We start from the raw sequence: 17,471 nt of genomic DNA, 5'->3' as shown, positions 1-17,471 counted from the left end.
ACAACACCTCTCACCCACTACATCAGACAGTGGAGGCACTGAACAGCTCCTTCAGTGGCAGACTGTTACACCCCCCATGCAGGAAGGAACGGTTCTGCAGGTCATTCATCCCAACAGCTGTGAGATTGAACAATGCCACAGTTTAAATATGCATGTACAAACCAGTTATCATACATCCATAGCTCATCTGTATATTCTGTGTTTTTACTTTAATTTTATTACTACGCATAACATACATTATATTGTTATAGTGTACATAAGTATTACTTTTTCTTTTTTTGCACATTGCTGTTGTTCTTCTCTTCTTTTTTTCACTGAACTGCTGTAGCAACTGAATTTCCCCAACGTGGGATCAATAAAGAATATCTCCATCTCTATTATCTGTAATAACCTTGAAATTTATAGTGGTGATCAAATTAATAAAATAAATCTCCATGATCTGGACATCCGTACTGGAACTCCATGACTCAGTGGATCCTGAAAAGATTAGTTTGTGAAAAACACGACTTTAAAGCTGCTCCTTTAGATCTTCAACCCGGTCAAAAAAAACATCCAACTTCTGATCTTCTGGCAGTTTTATTTCCACAAAATAAATATTTCAGTGTGAAAAACAATTTGCACCTTTCAGAAAATACATTTGCATTATGATTTAAATCTTCACAATGGCTTCTGATCACATTTAAGGAGTATGTTCTGTTTCAAAGTCTAATCATTGATGCTCCTCATGATCAATACATGAACAGTAAAAGTGCAGAAACTTCCATGAACCGTTTCTTCTTGTGTTTCCTTTAAACACTTTATATCACAGTAAATAAGGAAACACTTTCCTCACATTTAATGGAACAAACAATCATTTCAGGAACAAAGAAAAAGGCCTTCACAGTGTGAAAAACAGGAAAAACAGAAAGACTGAATCAAAGCTTAGAGTTAAAAAAACAGTTCATTACAGAGATGGGGGGGGGTCTGTGCTACAGAGACGCCATGATTAACTTTAGTTAAAAGTCTGCATCAATAAATCAACAGCTGTGTGCAGTTAACCATGGCGCCGTCTGGGGGCGGAGCTTATCTGGATGATTGGCATCCCTTAATGCTGGCATGTTTCAGTCAAAGAGGAGACTTGGTTTAGAGAGAAGGTTCTGTTGGTTTAGAGAGAAGGTTCTGCTGGTTTGGACCAAAGCACCAATGGAGTCTGTAGGATCCAGAGATTCCTGCAGAGCTTATAGACAGATCTACAACCGTCCAGACTGGAATGGAACAGTTTCAGTCTCCTGTGAGACATTTGTTCTTCCAGAGTCCAGCTGCAGAACCAGCTGGACTCTGGAACCTCTGGGTGGTTCAGACCCAAACCCAGCTGGAAGGCTTTTGGTTCTGGTTTCAGTCTCTGGTGTTCTACCATGAGGAAGACACTGAGGAACATTTTCACACCTTTCTCTCTGGTTTAAACTCTCAACGTTCAAACCTTTGTAGAAAAATACGTCCAGGATCAGAGAATGAAAACAAAGATCTGATCACCATCAAAGATTTACCCACATTTGGCAAAACTGAACTGAAAAAAGGCACCAGACTGCAGAAGTGAACAGAAATATAGACAGACCAGCATCTTCATCCTCGTCTTCTTCATCTTTTCTCAGAGAAGAACCTCTGAACATCCGTCCCACTTCATCCAGATGAGGCTGATCTGTGTTTGTTGTTTCTCTCTGCATCAGAATCTGAGTTTAGACGACCAAATTCAATGTCCTGCTGGTTGTTGGAACCACTGGAACTTTGGTTTGGACCTTTTTTCTTCTTGGAGATCCAGAGAACAACAACAAGAACGACAGCAGCAGCAAGAATGATCAGGCCAAGACGACCACGACTGCCTCCTTTCTTGTCTCCTCCCTCCTCTCTTCCTTCCAGTCCTCCTTGTTCTCCTGCAGGTGAGAGAGAGGATGATGAGTGCAGAACAGAATCCTCTCCTCTTCCTCATCAGAGCAGCTGCTTCCTGCAGAGTCTCATCAACAACATCTGCAGAAAACACGTCTGATCTGAGACCTTTACTCTGACATCAAGCAGGAACACAAACACTGCTCACCTGGAGACGGGCCACCTGGAGACGGGTCACCTGGAGACGGGTCACCCTGAGACGGATCACCTGGAGACGGGTCACCTGGAGACGGGTCACCTGGAGACGGGTCACCTGGAGACGGGTCACCTGGAGACGGGTCACCCTGAGACGGGTCACCTAGAGACGGGTCACTTGGAGACGGGTCACCCTGAGACGGGTCACCTAGAGACGGGTCACCTGGAGACGGATCACCTGGAGACGGGTGACCTGGAGACGGGCCACCTGGAGACGGGCCACCTGGAGACGGATCACCTGGAGACGGGTGACCTGGAGACGGGTGACCTGGAGACGGGCCACCTGGAGACGGGCCACCTGGAGACGGGCCACCTGGAGACGGATCACCTGGAGACGGGTGACCTGGAGACGGGCCACCTGGAGACGGGCCACCTGGAGACGGGCCACCTGGAGACGGGCCACCTGGAGACGGGCCACCTGGAGACGGATCACCTGGAGACGGGCCACCTGGAGGATCCACGGACAGATGGATGATGCAGATCGTCTTCATTTCTCTGTGTGAACCATTGTGTTGTAGAACTCTACACTCATATGTTCCAGTGTCATTCATGGTCACGTTCTTCAGAACCACAGACAGATCTCCATCCTTCATCTGACGGTCCTTCAGAAACACTCGGTTCTTGAAAGATTCATGCTGACCGTCTAGATCAACACCACCACTCCTGTATGTTATCACACGTTCTTCCTCCTCCAGGTCAATTCTGTTCCACTCAAAGGTTGGATTCTTCATGATGTCCGTGTCTCCACATGTCAGAGTGACGTCATCTCCAGGTCCAGCAGTGATGTTCAGACCTGCATCAGAAGAACCAGAGATCAGAGAATTCCAGAGGACTGGTTCTGTCAACTGGACAGGAACTAGAAAACTAGCATTAGCTGCAATAATGCAGCAGTGCATTCTGGGTAGTGAAGCTGTTTGCTGAAGGTCAGAATAGATGAAGATGTTCATCCAGACATGAGGAGAAAATGAGAACACCAACAAAGATGCAGAAAGCTCCAACTGATGGATGAGCAGCTCAGTTCCTGTTCAGACTGCAGTGGATCCTGGGAGATCTGCTCTGGATTTAATCTATTGCTGCGTTTCATACATTAAACAATGGAATAAAACAATAAAAAATGTCCTTTAAGGAAAAGTCACTAAGACTGAGTTTGTGGTTAGTCAGTGGTTTATTATTAGAATGACCTTAAAGGTCAGATTCTGATCTTCAGAGGCACAATTTGCTGTTCAGACTCAAAGTTCTTAAAGTACAGATTTGTTTAAATCTGACAGTAAAATGACCAAATGAGTCTCTGTTCAGCTAAATCTGCTTCAGCAGGAGGATCTATGTAACTCAATGGGGATTTTATTTTGAAATAACTTGGAGGAGCTGCAGTTTAAATTATAATTACATTACTGTAAACATTTAAAAGCTGCATAAATTAATGGATATATGGACTAAAGAGTTTATCATTGTCAACATAGTCCTACTGAACCGACCATTGCAGGGTTTTATTTTGCTTCATTTTCATTTCTGAAAATGACTTTTGTTTGCAGAATTTTTTTTTGTACGATTTGGTTTTGGGAATTTTGTTGTGAATTCTAAAATGTAATGTTTTATTTTGTTAGTATTTCTTACTCAATTGTGATCTTTATTTTGCATTGAGTGATTTGTTGGTGTGATTGGACCTTCGAGGCCACCGTAGGAGTCAGACGTTGATGCTCGACATACATGCTCGACACGTGAAACAACAAAACTAGTAAAGAAAACTCTCACCTGGTGTCATGGACCCAGCAGAACCGAACCGAAGCAGGAAAATAGCAACACCGAGCAGCCACATCGTTGGAAATCCAGCTGCGTTCCCCGGGTGGAGCCGGTCTGGAACGTGTCTGCTCTCACATAGACCACGCATGCGCAGGTTACGTCATTTCCGCTAAATTGGGGTTAGGGCGGTAATTCGGACCCAGAGTAACAAGTGTTCAGATGTTTATAACAAAATAACCTCTTATAATGTTTATATTTAGAAAATATCTATTGTATGCTAAGTTTTATTTTTATATGAAAAACGAAAAAAAGGAAGTGTTGAGAATCAGGACAGACCTGCTAAAGACTACAAAGGACTACAAACTAAAATTCCATCAGATGCCATGCCTTTCCTTTTTTCTGTTGGGAAAACCAAACACCATTATAAGTCCAGTTTTTATCCTCCATAGTTTTTAAATTTCTTTCTGTAAACATGAAATATTTCTTCAGTTTTTCTACGAGGCGTCAGCAAAGACGGTGAGGTGAAACCGTGGGGGGACGACCATTGAACTATTTTAATACGATTAACTGCAAATCAACATTTTTATTGCAGCGGTATTTTCTTTGCTTCACACAAACACATGTAAATACATTTGAACCAAAATGGCCGTGAAGTCCACATTTGAAGAAGTTAAATGAAGAAAAAGTGTCTGAAAAAGAAAAAAATGACTAATGTGAGCTCTGGGTTTATGTGAAATGGTACATTTAATTCACTATGAAAAGCTCACTGAGAACCTCTAAATGTAAATGCTTTGAAAACGAAACACAATCTGTTGTTTTCAGTACAAAATACTCACACACAAACACACACACACACACACATTAAAGGAAATTTCTCTGCTGATCCTGAGTCTTCTGGCTCAAGTATGGAGCCAAAGCAGCTCAGCATCTTCACAGTGAATGTTTGCATCTGTTCAAAGCTGCGGAGGGACCGGAGGGAGCCGTTGGTGTCGACCGGCTGGTCACCCTGCAGGTCACTGAGCTGCAGGCTCGAACCGTGAGTCACATGGTTCTTCTCGGGCGGTCTGATGTCAGACGTGTCCGTGTTTTCACCGCAGGCTAATGAAAAAAAAAAACTGTGTGTGTGCGTGTGTGTTTGTAGGATGGTGTGTCTATAGGTCTTTCCAGGGATCTGTTGTAGCCACTCCTCCAGTTTGGGGGTAACCTCTCCTAGTGCCCCAATTACCACAGGCACCTTTACTTCACTTCCATTCTTTATCCAGTTTCTCATCCTTCCTTCTTCTTTGACGTTGAAAACTTAACTTTGGGTGAGAAAACCACCTGCAGAGTGTTAGAAATGTATCTATTTACTTATTTGTTTGCTGGTTCTTGCTTGTTTACAAGGAAAACAATTATAATGTAAGCAGAGCATATACAACAATTGTTTGATGAATTTTTAACCTGGGAAAACAAAGGAAAGTAAAAAAAAAATAAAGTAAAAAAAGTAAAAATCGAATAGTGTGAATTAGTAGGAACCTTGGATGAGTTTGTGTTTCCACACGGGGACATTTAAAGGTGCACCATGTAAACAAAGCAGATGCTCCGGAGAAGATGCGGTCTGCAGCAGCAGCTCCAGCGGCGGTCGGCGCTGAGGCCTCGGGGAAAGGCTCCAGGGCCGCGGCGCTGCGGGGCTTCGTGGCGGAGAGACTCTCCGCCGCCTCCCGGGAGATCCTAGCGGTCCTGGACGCGGCGGTGGCGGCGTACGAGGAGGAGGCCTCGGGCTTCAGGGAGCAGCTCCGCCGGCAGAGGGAGCAGCTGCTGGAGCTTCAGCTGACGACGAGGCTCTCCGGTCAGTCCGCAGCCCGCTAAATGTCCCGGATGTTCGAGCCGAAGTCCGTAGAAATATACGCCACTTTTTCGTTTATACATCATTATTAAAATATCTGCTTGACCTGTTATTATATTAATATCATTTCATGAATGAAATCTCATCGCTCCTAAGTTCGGCTGAATTAAATCTCACTTAAAGCTTTCTATTACAGTTTAATCAACATTTTATGTCGTTTATTATTACATTTCCGGTTAGAATTTCAAAAATAAAAGCCGTCAAACATATTCTGATAGGCATGTCTCTGCAGATGCGCAGTACAGCCAACAGCGGGGCTCCCCCGAGGAAGAGGAGGGTGAGGATGAAGAGACATCTGAGCATGCGAAGAGCCCGGACTTTCCTGGGCCCTTAAGGTTTTGAATACTTTAACGTTATTAATACACATAAAGGAAACCCCTATTTGATTGATTTCTGTTTGAATAAAGTCAATCTCCCAGCTCCTCAGGTGAGAGGAGGAGGAAGAGGAGGAAGAGGCCCGGCAGACCTCGGCTCTGCAGACATGACAGCAGCATAGACCTCAGCATCAGAGTCCTGGAGGACTCCAGCATCCAGCAGCTCTCCAAACACGGTAAAGACACCATTACACAGGATTTAATAGCTGCCAAAGCCACATAAACTCAACCATAAGTCATCAAAAGAACCACAGAGCAGTGAAATGACCACATATGAAACGGAAACACTTTAAATTTAGAGGAGAATAAATGTTTTGATTTGTGGAGCAGATTTTTGAAAAGAAGCCTCTCAAAGTGGGTCTGAAAGCAGAAATCTGTCATTTATATTTACTAAAATAAACTGAAAGCTTCAGAGATTTCAAAAGAAAAAAATCACGATTCTCCCAGAAGCACTTTAACAAAATAAAAGCCTCAGGTTTGGAACTCCTAAATAAATGATCACAGATAGACATTGTGCTGGTTTTATTTTGAAAGGACAAACGTTTTTCTCCTCCTCAGTAATGAAGAAAAGCCCGGTGGTCCCGCTGAGGTGTCCCCGGACCCTGCAGGAGCAGGACTTCCTGAACCTGCTGCGCTCCTCGGTTCCTCAGCTTTCTGACAAACCTTTTGACCTCCTGACGTCAGACAGGAGGCGGAGACTGAGGCGGCGGACGCCAGCGGACATCCAGCGAGTCTTCAGCTGCGCGGGTCTCAGAGCGTCCACCCTCTACGTCAGACTGAAGGTCCGCCCCTTTTCCTGGTTTCATTTCCCTTTCCTGCTGATGGTAACTTCAGCGTTTTTCCAGACACAGGAGGATCCTCTGCAGCTCCTCCAGGCTCCTCAGACGGAAGTCAGACTTCCTGCCGTTCACGCCGTCCAGGAGGCCGGACGGCACAGCAGGTACGTCTCCGTCCAACCCAGAGCCAAGCTCAGGTCTGCAGACCTCCTGCGGTTCTTCCAGACGTTTGGTGACCCTCCTCTGAAGCTGTGGATCAGTGTCCTGTTTGGGAAATGTTCTGACGGCCCCCAAACAATCCGTCTCAGACCAGGATCCCCAAGCTTTATGGGTGGGGGCTATTTGATGGGGTCTGAGGAGAATGAGGGGCTCCACAGGAGCTGCTTAACCGCAGACTAGTAGAGTAGCAGTAATGATGATTAGCAGCAGGTATTTTAACACTGTGAATTGATTGATCACATATCAATAGTAATTATTTTCTACATTGATTGACAGAACAGTAACAACAAGAAAAAGATTTCTAAACATGAAAGTCTGATTTATTTCTGTTTGTCTTGGAGTCAGGAGGGACACAGGTGATTTAGTGATACAAAAGATCATTTCTAACATTTGTTAAGCCAAAAAAACAGAATCTAAAGTTTGTGAGTTTGTTGAATACTTTTTATCTTAATCTTGTTACGTGTAACAGTAGTCTCTGATCTGTCTGATCTGTTTCTATGTGGGTGGGGCCATACAGAGGCCTGACCGGCTCTTCTGTTCTTCATCAAGATGTGCAGCTTTGGTTGCTTTCTGGGATTTTTCCTGAAAAAGTCTGCCGTGCCATGAGACACTGCAGCTTAAAAAACACAATTATATTAAAAAAAACAAGGTAATGAGGGGGTGTCAGAACTACATTCATTCACAGTGTCCCCTGCTGCAATAAGCCCCGCCCCCTGGTTACAGAGGAGCAGCGGGTCTCGCGTCCTCCGTGATGAAGACGAGAAAAGCCTTTAACAGAAGCTCCTCCCACATGCAGCAGGAGCTGCTGTTAACGTGTTAAAACAAACACGCTGAATTCTGATGATGCACACGCCAAGTGTGCACGAGGAGGGGGAGGGGCTAATCCACCGTACACGTGTGCGTGTGGATCCGTGGTTTGTGGTCCGTTGCTCCTCTAATTTGTTCAAACATGAATGAAACTTCAAAATGATGTCAAATTCCGTTATGATCTGTGATTTGTGAAAGCTCGCATGGCGGGGGCTTTAGGAGATCCTCTGGGCGACCACGCCCCCCCGGCACTGGGTCAGTGACCCCTGGTCCAGACGGATGGAGAGAGGTTAGGAGGTCAAAGGTCAACAAATGTTTGAAGTCAGCTCTATTTAAATGAACACTGCTGTCATTTCCTGAAGTGGTGGTTGATGCTTTTTTCTCTGTTTTTATGACTTTCTTTGTCTTTTTTTCTTTGCACCAGGGATGAAGATGAAGATGAAGATGAAGAGGAGTCCTGTAGGACAGAATCTCAACAGGAAAACATGGTGGAAGCTGGAGGAGGAAATGAGGCAGCAGCTGGAGGACCTGCAGCTGATGATGAAGACCAAGATGATGAAGACGGCCGTTCACAATCAGCTGAGAGCGAAGGTCAGAAGACCGTGATCCAAGCAGGTCTTCAGGATGGACACGAAAGGGGCATCAGCACGGAGTCCTCACCGTCTGATGGAAGCCGCGGCGAGCACGCAGCGTCACGCCCTGAGGAGACTCCTCCCACTTCTGCCTCCGCCGACCTGGAGCTCCATGAGTGTTTCCTCTGCCACCAGCGGTTCCAGCTGGACGAGGAGCTGAAGGCTCACAGCAGGACGCACGCCAAAGGCAAGACCCACATGTGCGGCGTGTGCGGCAAAGTCCTCAGCAACAGCCGCTCCCTGTCCCGCCACAAGAAGACCCACTCCACGGAGAGACCCCACGCCTGCCGGGTCTGTGGGAGGGGCTTCAAACTCCCCACCACGCTGAAGCAGCACGAGAAGATCCACACCCACCGGGAGAGGTCGTTCCTGTGCGACGTCTGCTGCAAGATGTTCCTGACCGGCAAGCAGCTGCAGGTCCACATGAGGACGCACACCAACGAGAAGCCGTACCGCTGCGACCAGTGTGGGAGGGGCTTCACCACCAGGGGGCCCCTGACGGTGCACATGCGCGTCCACACGGGGGAGACGCCGTACCGCTGCCCCTACTGCGGCTGGTCCTTCAAGAGGAAAACCCACCTGGACAACCACCTGGCCGTCCACACGGGCGCCAAGCCGTTCGTCTGCGGGATCTGCGGGAAGACCTGCGCCCGCAAAACCTACCTGACCGTCCACATGAGGACGCACAACGGCGAGAGGCCGTACAAGTGCGGCGCCTGCGGGAAGGGCTTCACGCAGAGCCACAGCCTGAAAACGCACCTGAAGAGTCACTAGGGCGCCGGCCAGACCCGACGGTGTTGATCCGGACAGAGTCGTCTGGAGAAATGTGTCATTTAGAAGGATCTGTACATAAACTCAACTGAAACTGAATTCTGGTTGGACATGTGACATCTGTGTGACTCCGCCCCCTCAAGCACCTGGACAGACCAGGCTTTGACGGACGGCGGTTCAGAAATCTCTGAATCCCATGGATTTGACGTTACTGTAGCGTTAAAGGAATTCTCTGGAAGAAGTGTCCAAGTCTAAACTGTTATCAGGAAGTCCTTTCATTTCTGATAACGGACACCTCAACAGTGATAAATATGCTAAATGTCCTGTTCCTGATCCAAAGCACCATTCCAGAGAAAGGTCACCTCTTCCCGCTTGTTTTTGTCCAGGTGATGAAGCAAAGTTTGTTTCAAAGAAACAAAAGTCCACAAGTCGTTTCCTGGATCACTTTGATTGCAATGAACCCAGAGGTGGATCCAACGTTTAGGGACCCCGGGTCCAAATTTATGTCAGAAAAAGCCAAGAACAGATGGAAAAGTCTCCAAAAGGCATCAGATGACAGACGAGACAGTCTTGTAAAATGTCAAGATCAAGTAAGCTCCATCATTTAGACTTTAAAACTAACAGGAAACGAGAAAATGGCCTGTGGTAACGTTGGTTAATCCTGGTGATATGGACTTCATGGAAGAGTCATGAAACACCGGCGTGTGACGCACAAACACACGGCTAGGCCATGGCGTTCACTGCAGAGAGGGACTCCTACTGTGTACTAGCTTAGTCTGCCACCTGACTCTGGCTCCAGGCTTCTTCTTCCTCAGCTCTATTCCCATGAAAGAATGTCACAGAATTCCAGCCGGGAACTAACTGGAATTCTTCATTTCTCCTTCATGATACATTTTTAAACGTTTGGTATTTCTGTGAATTCACTATGAAATCTGAGACCCTGATTGGTCAAACGTTTGACGTGCGTTCAGTGGCCGCGCGTTTTGTACTTAGAGCTCAGAAAGGGACTCAAAAACGTGCAAAGCGACGCGTGAACATAACCGTTTGGAACATGGAAACACGCATCAACACTTTTCTAAATAGACTTTTACGTTTACCGCGTGTTTCTGAGCCTGAATGTGAACGCAGCGTAAGGCTTTTGTGAGGAAGAAGAACCAAAAGAGTCTTAGCTACAAGAAGTCTTTACAAGCTGTGATACTTGGAAACACGGCAGCTTGAGGTACAGACTCTGCAGGGTGTCCAAACTTTGACACATTCCATCATCTTGTTTTCTTTTATTCTGAACGCCATCATAATGGAAAGGAAGCATTACAGTTTTTTTGACATATTACAAAAATGTCTCCTGTAATCTGATTCCTTTTGGGGATTCTTCCATCTTTCCTTGGCTTCTTCATCCACATTAATCCAACTTTCAACCTTGGGCGCCCAAAACCTTTGATCCTCACTGGATCCACCATAAAGTGGTTCATTATGATGATAAACCTGTGGAATAAAGTTTCTGTTGCTCTGGTTACCAACTGGCTTTTAGGCCAGTTTAATAATCTAGAACAGTCTATGTGACCAACTTCTTCTTTAGGTGTCTGTTATCACTTTTTACATCCTGACATTCACTCAGACTGTGGTAAACACATGAATAAATGGATAGTAAAGAGCTTCATAGAGTCAGTGGGGAGGAGGAGCCTTCAGAGATCCACAGAACCACTGAGAGGAAACAAGTTTAATATGCGACATCCATCATGACTGCAGTGACTTATGGAAACAGTCTGACAGCATGCAAAAACAGTCAAACATTCAAATCATCCAAAGGCGTCACAGTAAATCAAAATGCAACAGCTCCAAGCAAGCAGAGGCTTTCGGAGGCAGTGGGAGTCGGTGCGTCTGATGAGGTAACCACATTTACCGTCTTTGGTGGAAACCAGCCGGTCTGTAGATGGATTTGATGCCTTAGAACTTTGTTCTCCACTTTAGGGGTTCAGTCTTCAGTCGGTCTGGGTTAGAGGTTCTACAGGGATGTAGCTTGGTGGTGTTTGAGCGGGCAGTTGTTCATCGGTTTAAGGGTCTTGGTGGGCATGGTGCCATTGACATACATAAAGATTTTCTGAAGACAAGACGCAGTTGGTGGTACATCTGTTTTTTAATTTTAAAAGTCTTAATATGATAAACTACTATACTTGTAAAAGATTTAGAATGATTATACTATGGGTGTAAAATATAAAAATAGCAGATGATGTCATCAGCTTGTGTCACATGTCAGCAATGGGGGAGTTTCCCTTTGATGGCCCTCGTGACCTGAGTGATTACAAATCGTTCTCAGATGTCAGAGTACTGGATATCAACCATGAATCTACTCCAGTCAAAGTACTTTGCAGTGAAAGTACTTGTAGTCATACAGGTGTAACGCTGTAAATCTCGTTTCTCCTTCTTTCCTTAGACAGAATGTCGGTCTCCGTCAACTCCTCCTCGGACCCTGGAACCGGTCACTGCGTCATCCCTGAAACCCTGTGGATCATGACGAGCCTGGTGGTCATGAACGCCATCCTGACACCTCTGCTGGTTCTCGTCCTCGTCATGGGTTACCGGCGCTGGAGGAAGCGCGCCTCCGCTGGCACTGTCACAGCTTCCAGCCACACCGATGTCCTAACCTACAATGTGGTTTCCATGGACCTTCTCGGGGTCTTTGGATACGTCGTGTACTTTAGTGGGACCTTGACGAAGCAACATGATCTGATAGAAGTGGGGAGAATGGTATTTTGGGTAATCCTACCCGGGCAAACCATGACTCACTTCCTCACCTGTGTGGAACGATACCTGGCGGCGGTCCATCCCATCACCTACATGCACCTGAGGGGGCAGCGTGGCGTCAGAATCAGGAACTGTACCTTGGCTGGCGTCTGGCTGATTTCTCTCACAGTGATGGTTTTGATGAAGAGCTTCGACCTTAGTCTCTACGCCATCAATCTGTTCCTGTTGTCCATCTCCTCTGTGTCTTTCTGTTTCTGCACTGTCTCGGTCCTCTGGGTTCTGATCCGTTCGGGGCCGGGGTTCCATGGCGGGAGCGCCAAGCGCATTGACCAATCGAAGCGGAAGGCCTTCCACACCATGATGGTCATAACAGGAGCTCTGGGATTCAGGTTCCTGGTTGGTCTGATAAGCGCGTTGATTCAAAGGTTCTCGGAGCGGCTCAGTCACCGTTACTGCGTGGTGGCGTGGGTGACCATGTGGTTTTCGGTGCCCAGCAGCCTGCTGCTGCCCCTGCTCTTCCTGCAGAGGGCAGGAGTGCTCCCTGCCTGCAAACTCAAGACAGACGGATCCACAAAAACGTGAAATGACGTGACGTCTGACCGCACGTTCAATCAGAGATCAGGGTTTGATGATTGTAGTGAAAACTCACCGGTATCCATTGAAACACAAACAAAATAAATATCCTTTAAATGCCACAGTTACAGTAAGGTTTAGTGTTTTTTGTGCTTTAATGTCGTCTGGTTGTCTACTGATGAGCTCTTCTATAAGTCAGTTAGACACAGTTACTTATGAAATCTTTTGTCCAACATATCAGTTTGACTGACCCGTCAGAGAAGATTTCTGTTTCGGATCAGAAGAACTGGATCAGAATAGAACAGATTCATATGTCATGATGCAGATGTTTTCAATTATTCTGCTTCATCTGAATAAACTTTGGACAGTTTGAGAATGAAAACTGCATTTCAGCGTTTATTTATTTGACAAATGTCTGTTTGAGCAGAAAACTTTGTTCCACTGCTGGTTCTGACATTGACAGTCTTACAGAACCCACCATCTTAACTGGAGTCTCTGGTTTGGTCATATCTTTGTCCGTAACCCTTGTTCTATCCTAGGCACTTTAACATTGGGAGTTGGGTCATCTAGACCCACTAGACAGTGCTCTGAACCTTTTTTCTTCAATGATTTGTGATCTTCACTGGTGTCCATGGATTACATGAAATCTTTCCACCTTTATCCACCTTTGTCATGGTAGGGAGAACACGACAATGTAAAGGGGGGTCATTGTGACCCCACAAGATGACACAAGGGTTTAAGGGCCTAACAGGGATGTGTGATGCTGTACAGGTAAACATGACAAAGATGGATGAAATAAAACAACATTTTATTAAAAAGTTTTCGTTTTTCTGCCGTTTGTTCTGCATTTAAATAAAACACTATATTCACTCATCTCACACTATTATGAGCTATTGCAGCTCAACTGTGTTCAATAAACTTTGTTCTGCCTTCCTTCTATAATGAATAATAAAGCTTGATGATGATTTTGTTCCCTTCCATCCTGCTTGTTGTGTTTTTGGTCTTTCTTCCAGTGTTCAGTGTTTTTTTAATCTGGATGCAGACCGTCTCTGTTGTTGTCCTGTATTCTTTGGTTCTCCCATGACTTTAGTCACGATCGACACTTGTTTTCTCTTTCAGCCTCACTCAGCACATCTGCAGCTGCTTCCTTTTCTCAAACGTTCATTCTGCTCTATATCACCTTTTCCCAAATCCATTTGATGAGTTTAGCTGCTGCTTGCTTACCAGCAGACAACCTCAAGGTCATTTGAAACCAAAGACCCGGTTCTGAACCAAGCTCGGTTCTGATTGAGTCCTGGAGCTGGGCCTGCAAGATAGTGTCATGTTCCCAGAGTGTAGGAGGTGGAGCCTCATGATGATGATGATGTGCCCCCACAGGTGAATACGGGCTGAGAAAAGGTCAAACCTTTACGGGACATGCAGGCTGACGTGTACAAAGCATCAAGGTGGTAGACCGTCCAGTGAACCTGTAGAGAGAAAATGTTCAGATACATTTTCTCTAAAGGTCATGCTGTGGGTGACAGGTCAGAGTGAACACTTCAACGGCATCTAAGGGCATACAGGGTTGAAGTAGGTAAGACAGACATGTTGCACAGATTTATTTTTTTAAACGTCCAAATCCTGTTTCCTGTACAGGGTGCGGGTTCGTGCAGCGAGCTGTTCTTGCCTTAGTCAAGTGTCTGCATTGACGTACTTGAGCGTTTTTTTAGCAGAGTCAAGTATTTGGATCGACTTACCTGAGCCACTCTTGCCTGATTCAAGAGTCTGCCTTGGCTTACCTGAGCTGTTCTTGCTAGAGTGAATTATCTGCATCGACATACCCGAGTCTTGGCCAAGTGTCTCTACCAACTAACTAGAGCCGATCTTGCCAGAGTCATGTGTTTGCATGGACATAGTCATCCGGAAAGGGTGACGTCAACTGTCCTAAATTGCCTTCTTGACCAAGTTTTTCTTTGTTCCTTGTTTTTTAATGCACTACTGGATCTTTCACAATTAAATAATTTGGGACATTCAGCCCAATTTCTGATAAACTAATTCTGTGTGGCTCTGTGATGGACTGACCAACTGTTCAGAGTGAGTCTCACCTTCTTCCAACAGTACCTGGGATAGGCTCCAGCATCCCTGACACTCCTAAAAGAAATAAAATGGTTTGGAAAAAGGAAGGATGGATGAATAAATGAATTGATGAACTGATAGTAAAATGAGACTAAAATTGGTTTTACAGACAGCCTTTGCCCTCAAGACCAACAACTGGTTCCAATTTAGCAGCAGCCTTCAGGTTGGCAAAGGTATTTCTTCTAGTAAGCCTTTAGGAAATTCCTTCCTTATATGAATTTTATTCATATTCCTCAAATATGTATATGATATGTTTAGTGCAACTGCTTTCCCTTCCAAAGTTTATAGTTATTTATTATAATGAGACATCTGAGGTGCAGTGAGCTTGACATTTCAAACAGAATCTAGTCAAAACATTTCTGTGCTTTGCATCATGCAAACATAAAGGGAATCAATCATTTTGATGGAACACATAAGTCACTGAACAGGCGCACGTTTGAGTTAGACTCCCTCAAACAGATAGTCATGGTTTCCAGAGCGTGAAGAACCACCTGGAGCTAGAACTGACCCGGTGAGTGTCCATGATTCCTGATAAAAGACGTGTTCTAGCTGCTTCAACTGAAAGATATCTCTTACCTGGAGGCGTGGTCTTCAGGGGGATTTGGAAGGTATCTCCAGGTTTGAACATCAAATCATTTTATTTCTGCTATGTTCATCTGTCTGCACATGTTGAACCTTTACTGTCATCATCTCATCTCTGTTTTCTCCTCAGTCATCAATCTAAACCAAGATGTTCTCCAACTCCTCCCTCAACGCTCATGTGGAGCCCTGTTCCTCTCCTGGAATGTTTTATGTCTTTCTGAGTTTTTTGGTTCCATGGCTGCTCCTGGCGCCTCTCTTCATCTTCATCCTCGTCGTGGGTTTCCAGCGATGGAGGAAAGAACGCATGAAATCTTCCTCGGCCTCATGGAGCCACATGGACGTCTTCACCTACAACATAGCTGTTCTTGAGCTTTTTTGGGTTCTGGCCAGTTGTTTGGCTTTTCTTGGCTTTTGCACCAATCAGGGCGGTTTCTTTAGTGCCGCATATGTGGCATTCTATTTTGCTTTACCCGGAGAAACTATATTTCACTTCCTGACGTGTTTTGAACGTTACCTGGCTGTGGTCCATCCCGTCACATACATGCACCTGAGGCAGGCGCGTGGCGTCCGCATCAGAAACATCACCGTCGCTTGTGTTTGGCTGCTTTGCTGCCTCATGTTTTGCACTGTGTGGACTGGGGTCTATGAGGTGATCAACACCTTGTTGGTGTTCCTCACCTGTGTGACCTTCTGCTTCTGCAGCGTCTCCATTCTCTGGATACTCATCCGTCCAGGACCGGGTAGGATTGGGAGGAGTTCAGATCCATCCAAGCAGAGGGCCTTCCACACCATGATGGTGGTAACAGGAGCTCTGTCAGTGAAGTTCCTTTCCACTGTTGTAGTCTTCATAATGCAAAGGTTTGCAGAGAAAAACCTCTTTCACTGTCTGTCTGGTTGGGCTTTGCTGTGGTTGTCTCTGCCCAGCAGTCTGGTGTTGCCTCTGCTCTTCCTGAAGAAAGCAGGAAAGCTACGATTCTGTTCTCTGAAGACGCACAGAGCTGACATGAGGTGAGGTGACATGAGAGATTTTTTCCAATATACAAAAGACTCGGTTTCATAGAACTCCAGACGTTGTGACACAGGCACATAAAGGTCCTAACTGTAGAGTGTTACAACGTCACTACTAAATCCAAGCCCCCGATTGGTCAAAGTTTAACCCGGTTTAACTCTCAATGCGTTCTCAATGGCCACGTGTTTTGTACGTAAAGGCCAAAAATAGACTTAAAAACGCGTGTATCAGTGCGTGAATGAAAGTTTTAAACACAGAAGCTTGAAATGTGCACGTGTGCGTGTTCACATGGTGGTCGCTTGAATGTGGCGAGGCTGGTGTTTACGTAACATTGCAGTTCCCTTGAGGTTCAAATGGCCACTTCAAAGGCTGTCGTGAAAATGGAACGTACCAATGTCGTGTGTCTGCTGAGTGTATCATAAAGCATTCGTAAGATAATAGAAGTACAGGTGAAGCTGCTGGACTGCGCCTTTTGCCACCCTCCATAAGGGCGCAGTCATCAGTAAGGTGCGAGTACCAGACCCTTAAGCCTCATTTTCACCAAGCGCTATCTTCCAGTCCGGTCCGGCTTGGAATGCTCCAGACAATTCAGATGACCTTTTCTACTCACAGTTGGACCGTCACGGCGCATGCCGGGTAAAGGAAACAACAATGGAGGTCATCCAACAGCTCACTGTTCTCCATTTGGCTTTCGGTTCTTCATAGACACAAAGCATTCAATGATGTTTGACAGAAGATAGCAGGCAGCGAAGAGGAATGCAACCGCTTTCTTGGAGCTTTCTTTTGTCTTAATGACCGTCTGCCAATCAATGGGTTTTCACAGTGGTTCCCCTCTAACCGGTCTGTTCCATTTTTCAATGCACCTACAACCAATGGAGGCCCAAAAATGGTACAGTTTGGTCTGGCTTAATGAGTCTGTTTTATAATGCAAATGCTCAAAATACTGGCACCAAATACCGTTCCGCTCAGTGGAAAAGTGGCATTACTGACCCTTTGCCTTAATGGACCACGGTCCATTACCAGCTCAGCTCCCACTGATGGGTTTCATGCTGGTTCAATAAAAAAATAAAAAAATAAGGGTTTATGGTACAAAAAATTTTAAAATGTGTATTTTTTTCTGTCTGTTGA

The 17,471-nt window shown here is 45.6% G+C and overlaps 2 protein-coding genes across 6 annotated transcripts; one reads left to right on the top strand and one right to left on the bottom strand.

Moving 5' to 3' along the window:
- Positions 1-557: 557 nt before the first annotated feature.
- LOC144981235 (uncharacterized) lies at positions 558-4,024 on the bottom strand. Of its 2 annotated transcripts, none has more exons than XM_004079588.5 (3): positions 3,871-4,024; positions 2,072-2,911; positions 558-1,910 (listed from the first exon to the last, which is right to left on the bottom strand). In XM_004079588.5, the coding sequence occupies exons 1-3, from the start codon at positions 4,004-4,006 to the stop codon at positions 1,660-1,662; spliced, it is 1,227 nt and encodes a 408-aa protein (XP_004079636.1). In that variant the 5' UTR covers positions 4,007-4,024; the 3' UTR covers positions 558-1,659. The 2 variants fall into 2 exon arrangements, with proteins under 2 accessions (XP_004079636.1, XP_020567091.3); XM_020711432.3 differs by having other exon boundaries at positions 2,312-2,911.
- Positions 4,025-5,173: 1,149 nt separating this feature from the next.
- On the top strand, positions 5,174-13,455 carry LOC101162247 (uncharacterized). 4 transcript variants are annotated; one of them, XR_002875254.2, is made up of 7 exons: positions 5,174-5,686; positions 5,976-6,078; positions 6,163-6,293; positions 6,676-6,899; positions 6,963-7,057; positions 8,344-9,708; positions 11,754-13,455. XR_002875254.2 is itself a non-coding variant. In XM_020711430.3 (6 exons), the coding sequence occupies exons 1-6, from the start codon at positions 5,449-5,451 to the stop codon at positions 9,323-9,325; spliced, it is 1,773 nt and encodes a 590-aa protein (XP_020567089.1). In that variant the 5' UTR covers positions 5,174-5,448; the 3' UTR covers positions 9,326-10,973. The 4 variants fall into 4 exon arrangements, 2 of the variants coding, with proteins under 2 accessions (XP_020567089.1, XP_078792918.1); XR_002875253.2 differs by having other exon boundaries at positions 8,344-9,912; XM_020711430.3 differs by lacking the exon at positions 11,754-13,455 and having other exon boundaries at positions 8,344-10,973.
- The last annotated feature ends 4,016 nt before the right edge of the window (positions 13,456-17,471 follow it).

The sequence above is a fragment of the Oryzias latipes genome, chromosome 18 (genome assembly GCF_053564925.1).
Source record: "Oryzias latipes strain Hd-rR chromosome 18, Olatipes_Hd-rR_3.1".
Lineage (NCBI taxonomy): Eukaryota > Metazoa > Chordata > Actinopteri > Beloniformes > Adrianichthyidae > Oryzias > Oryzias latipes.
This window is presented reverse-complemented; position numbering and strand designations above follow the sequence as displayed.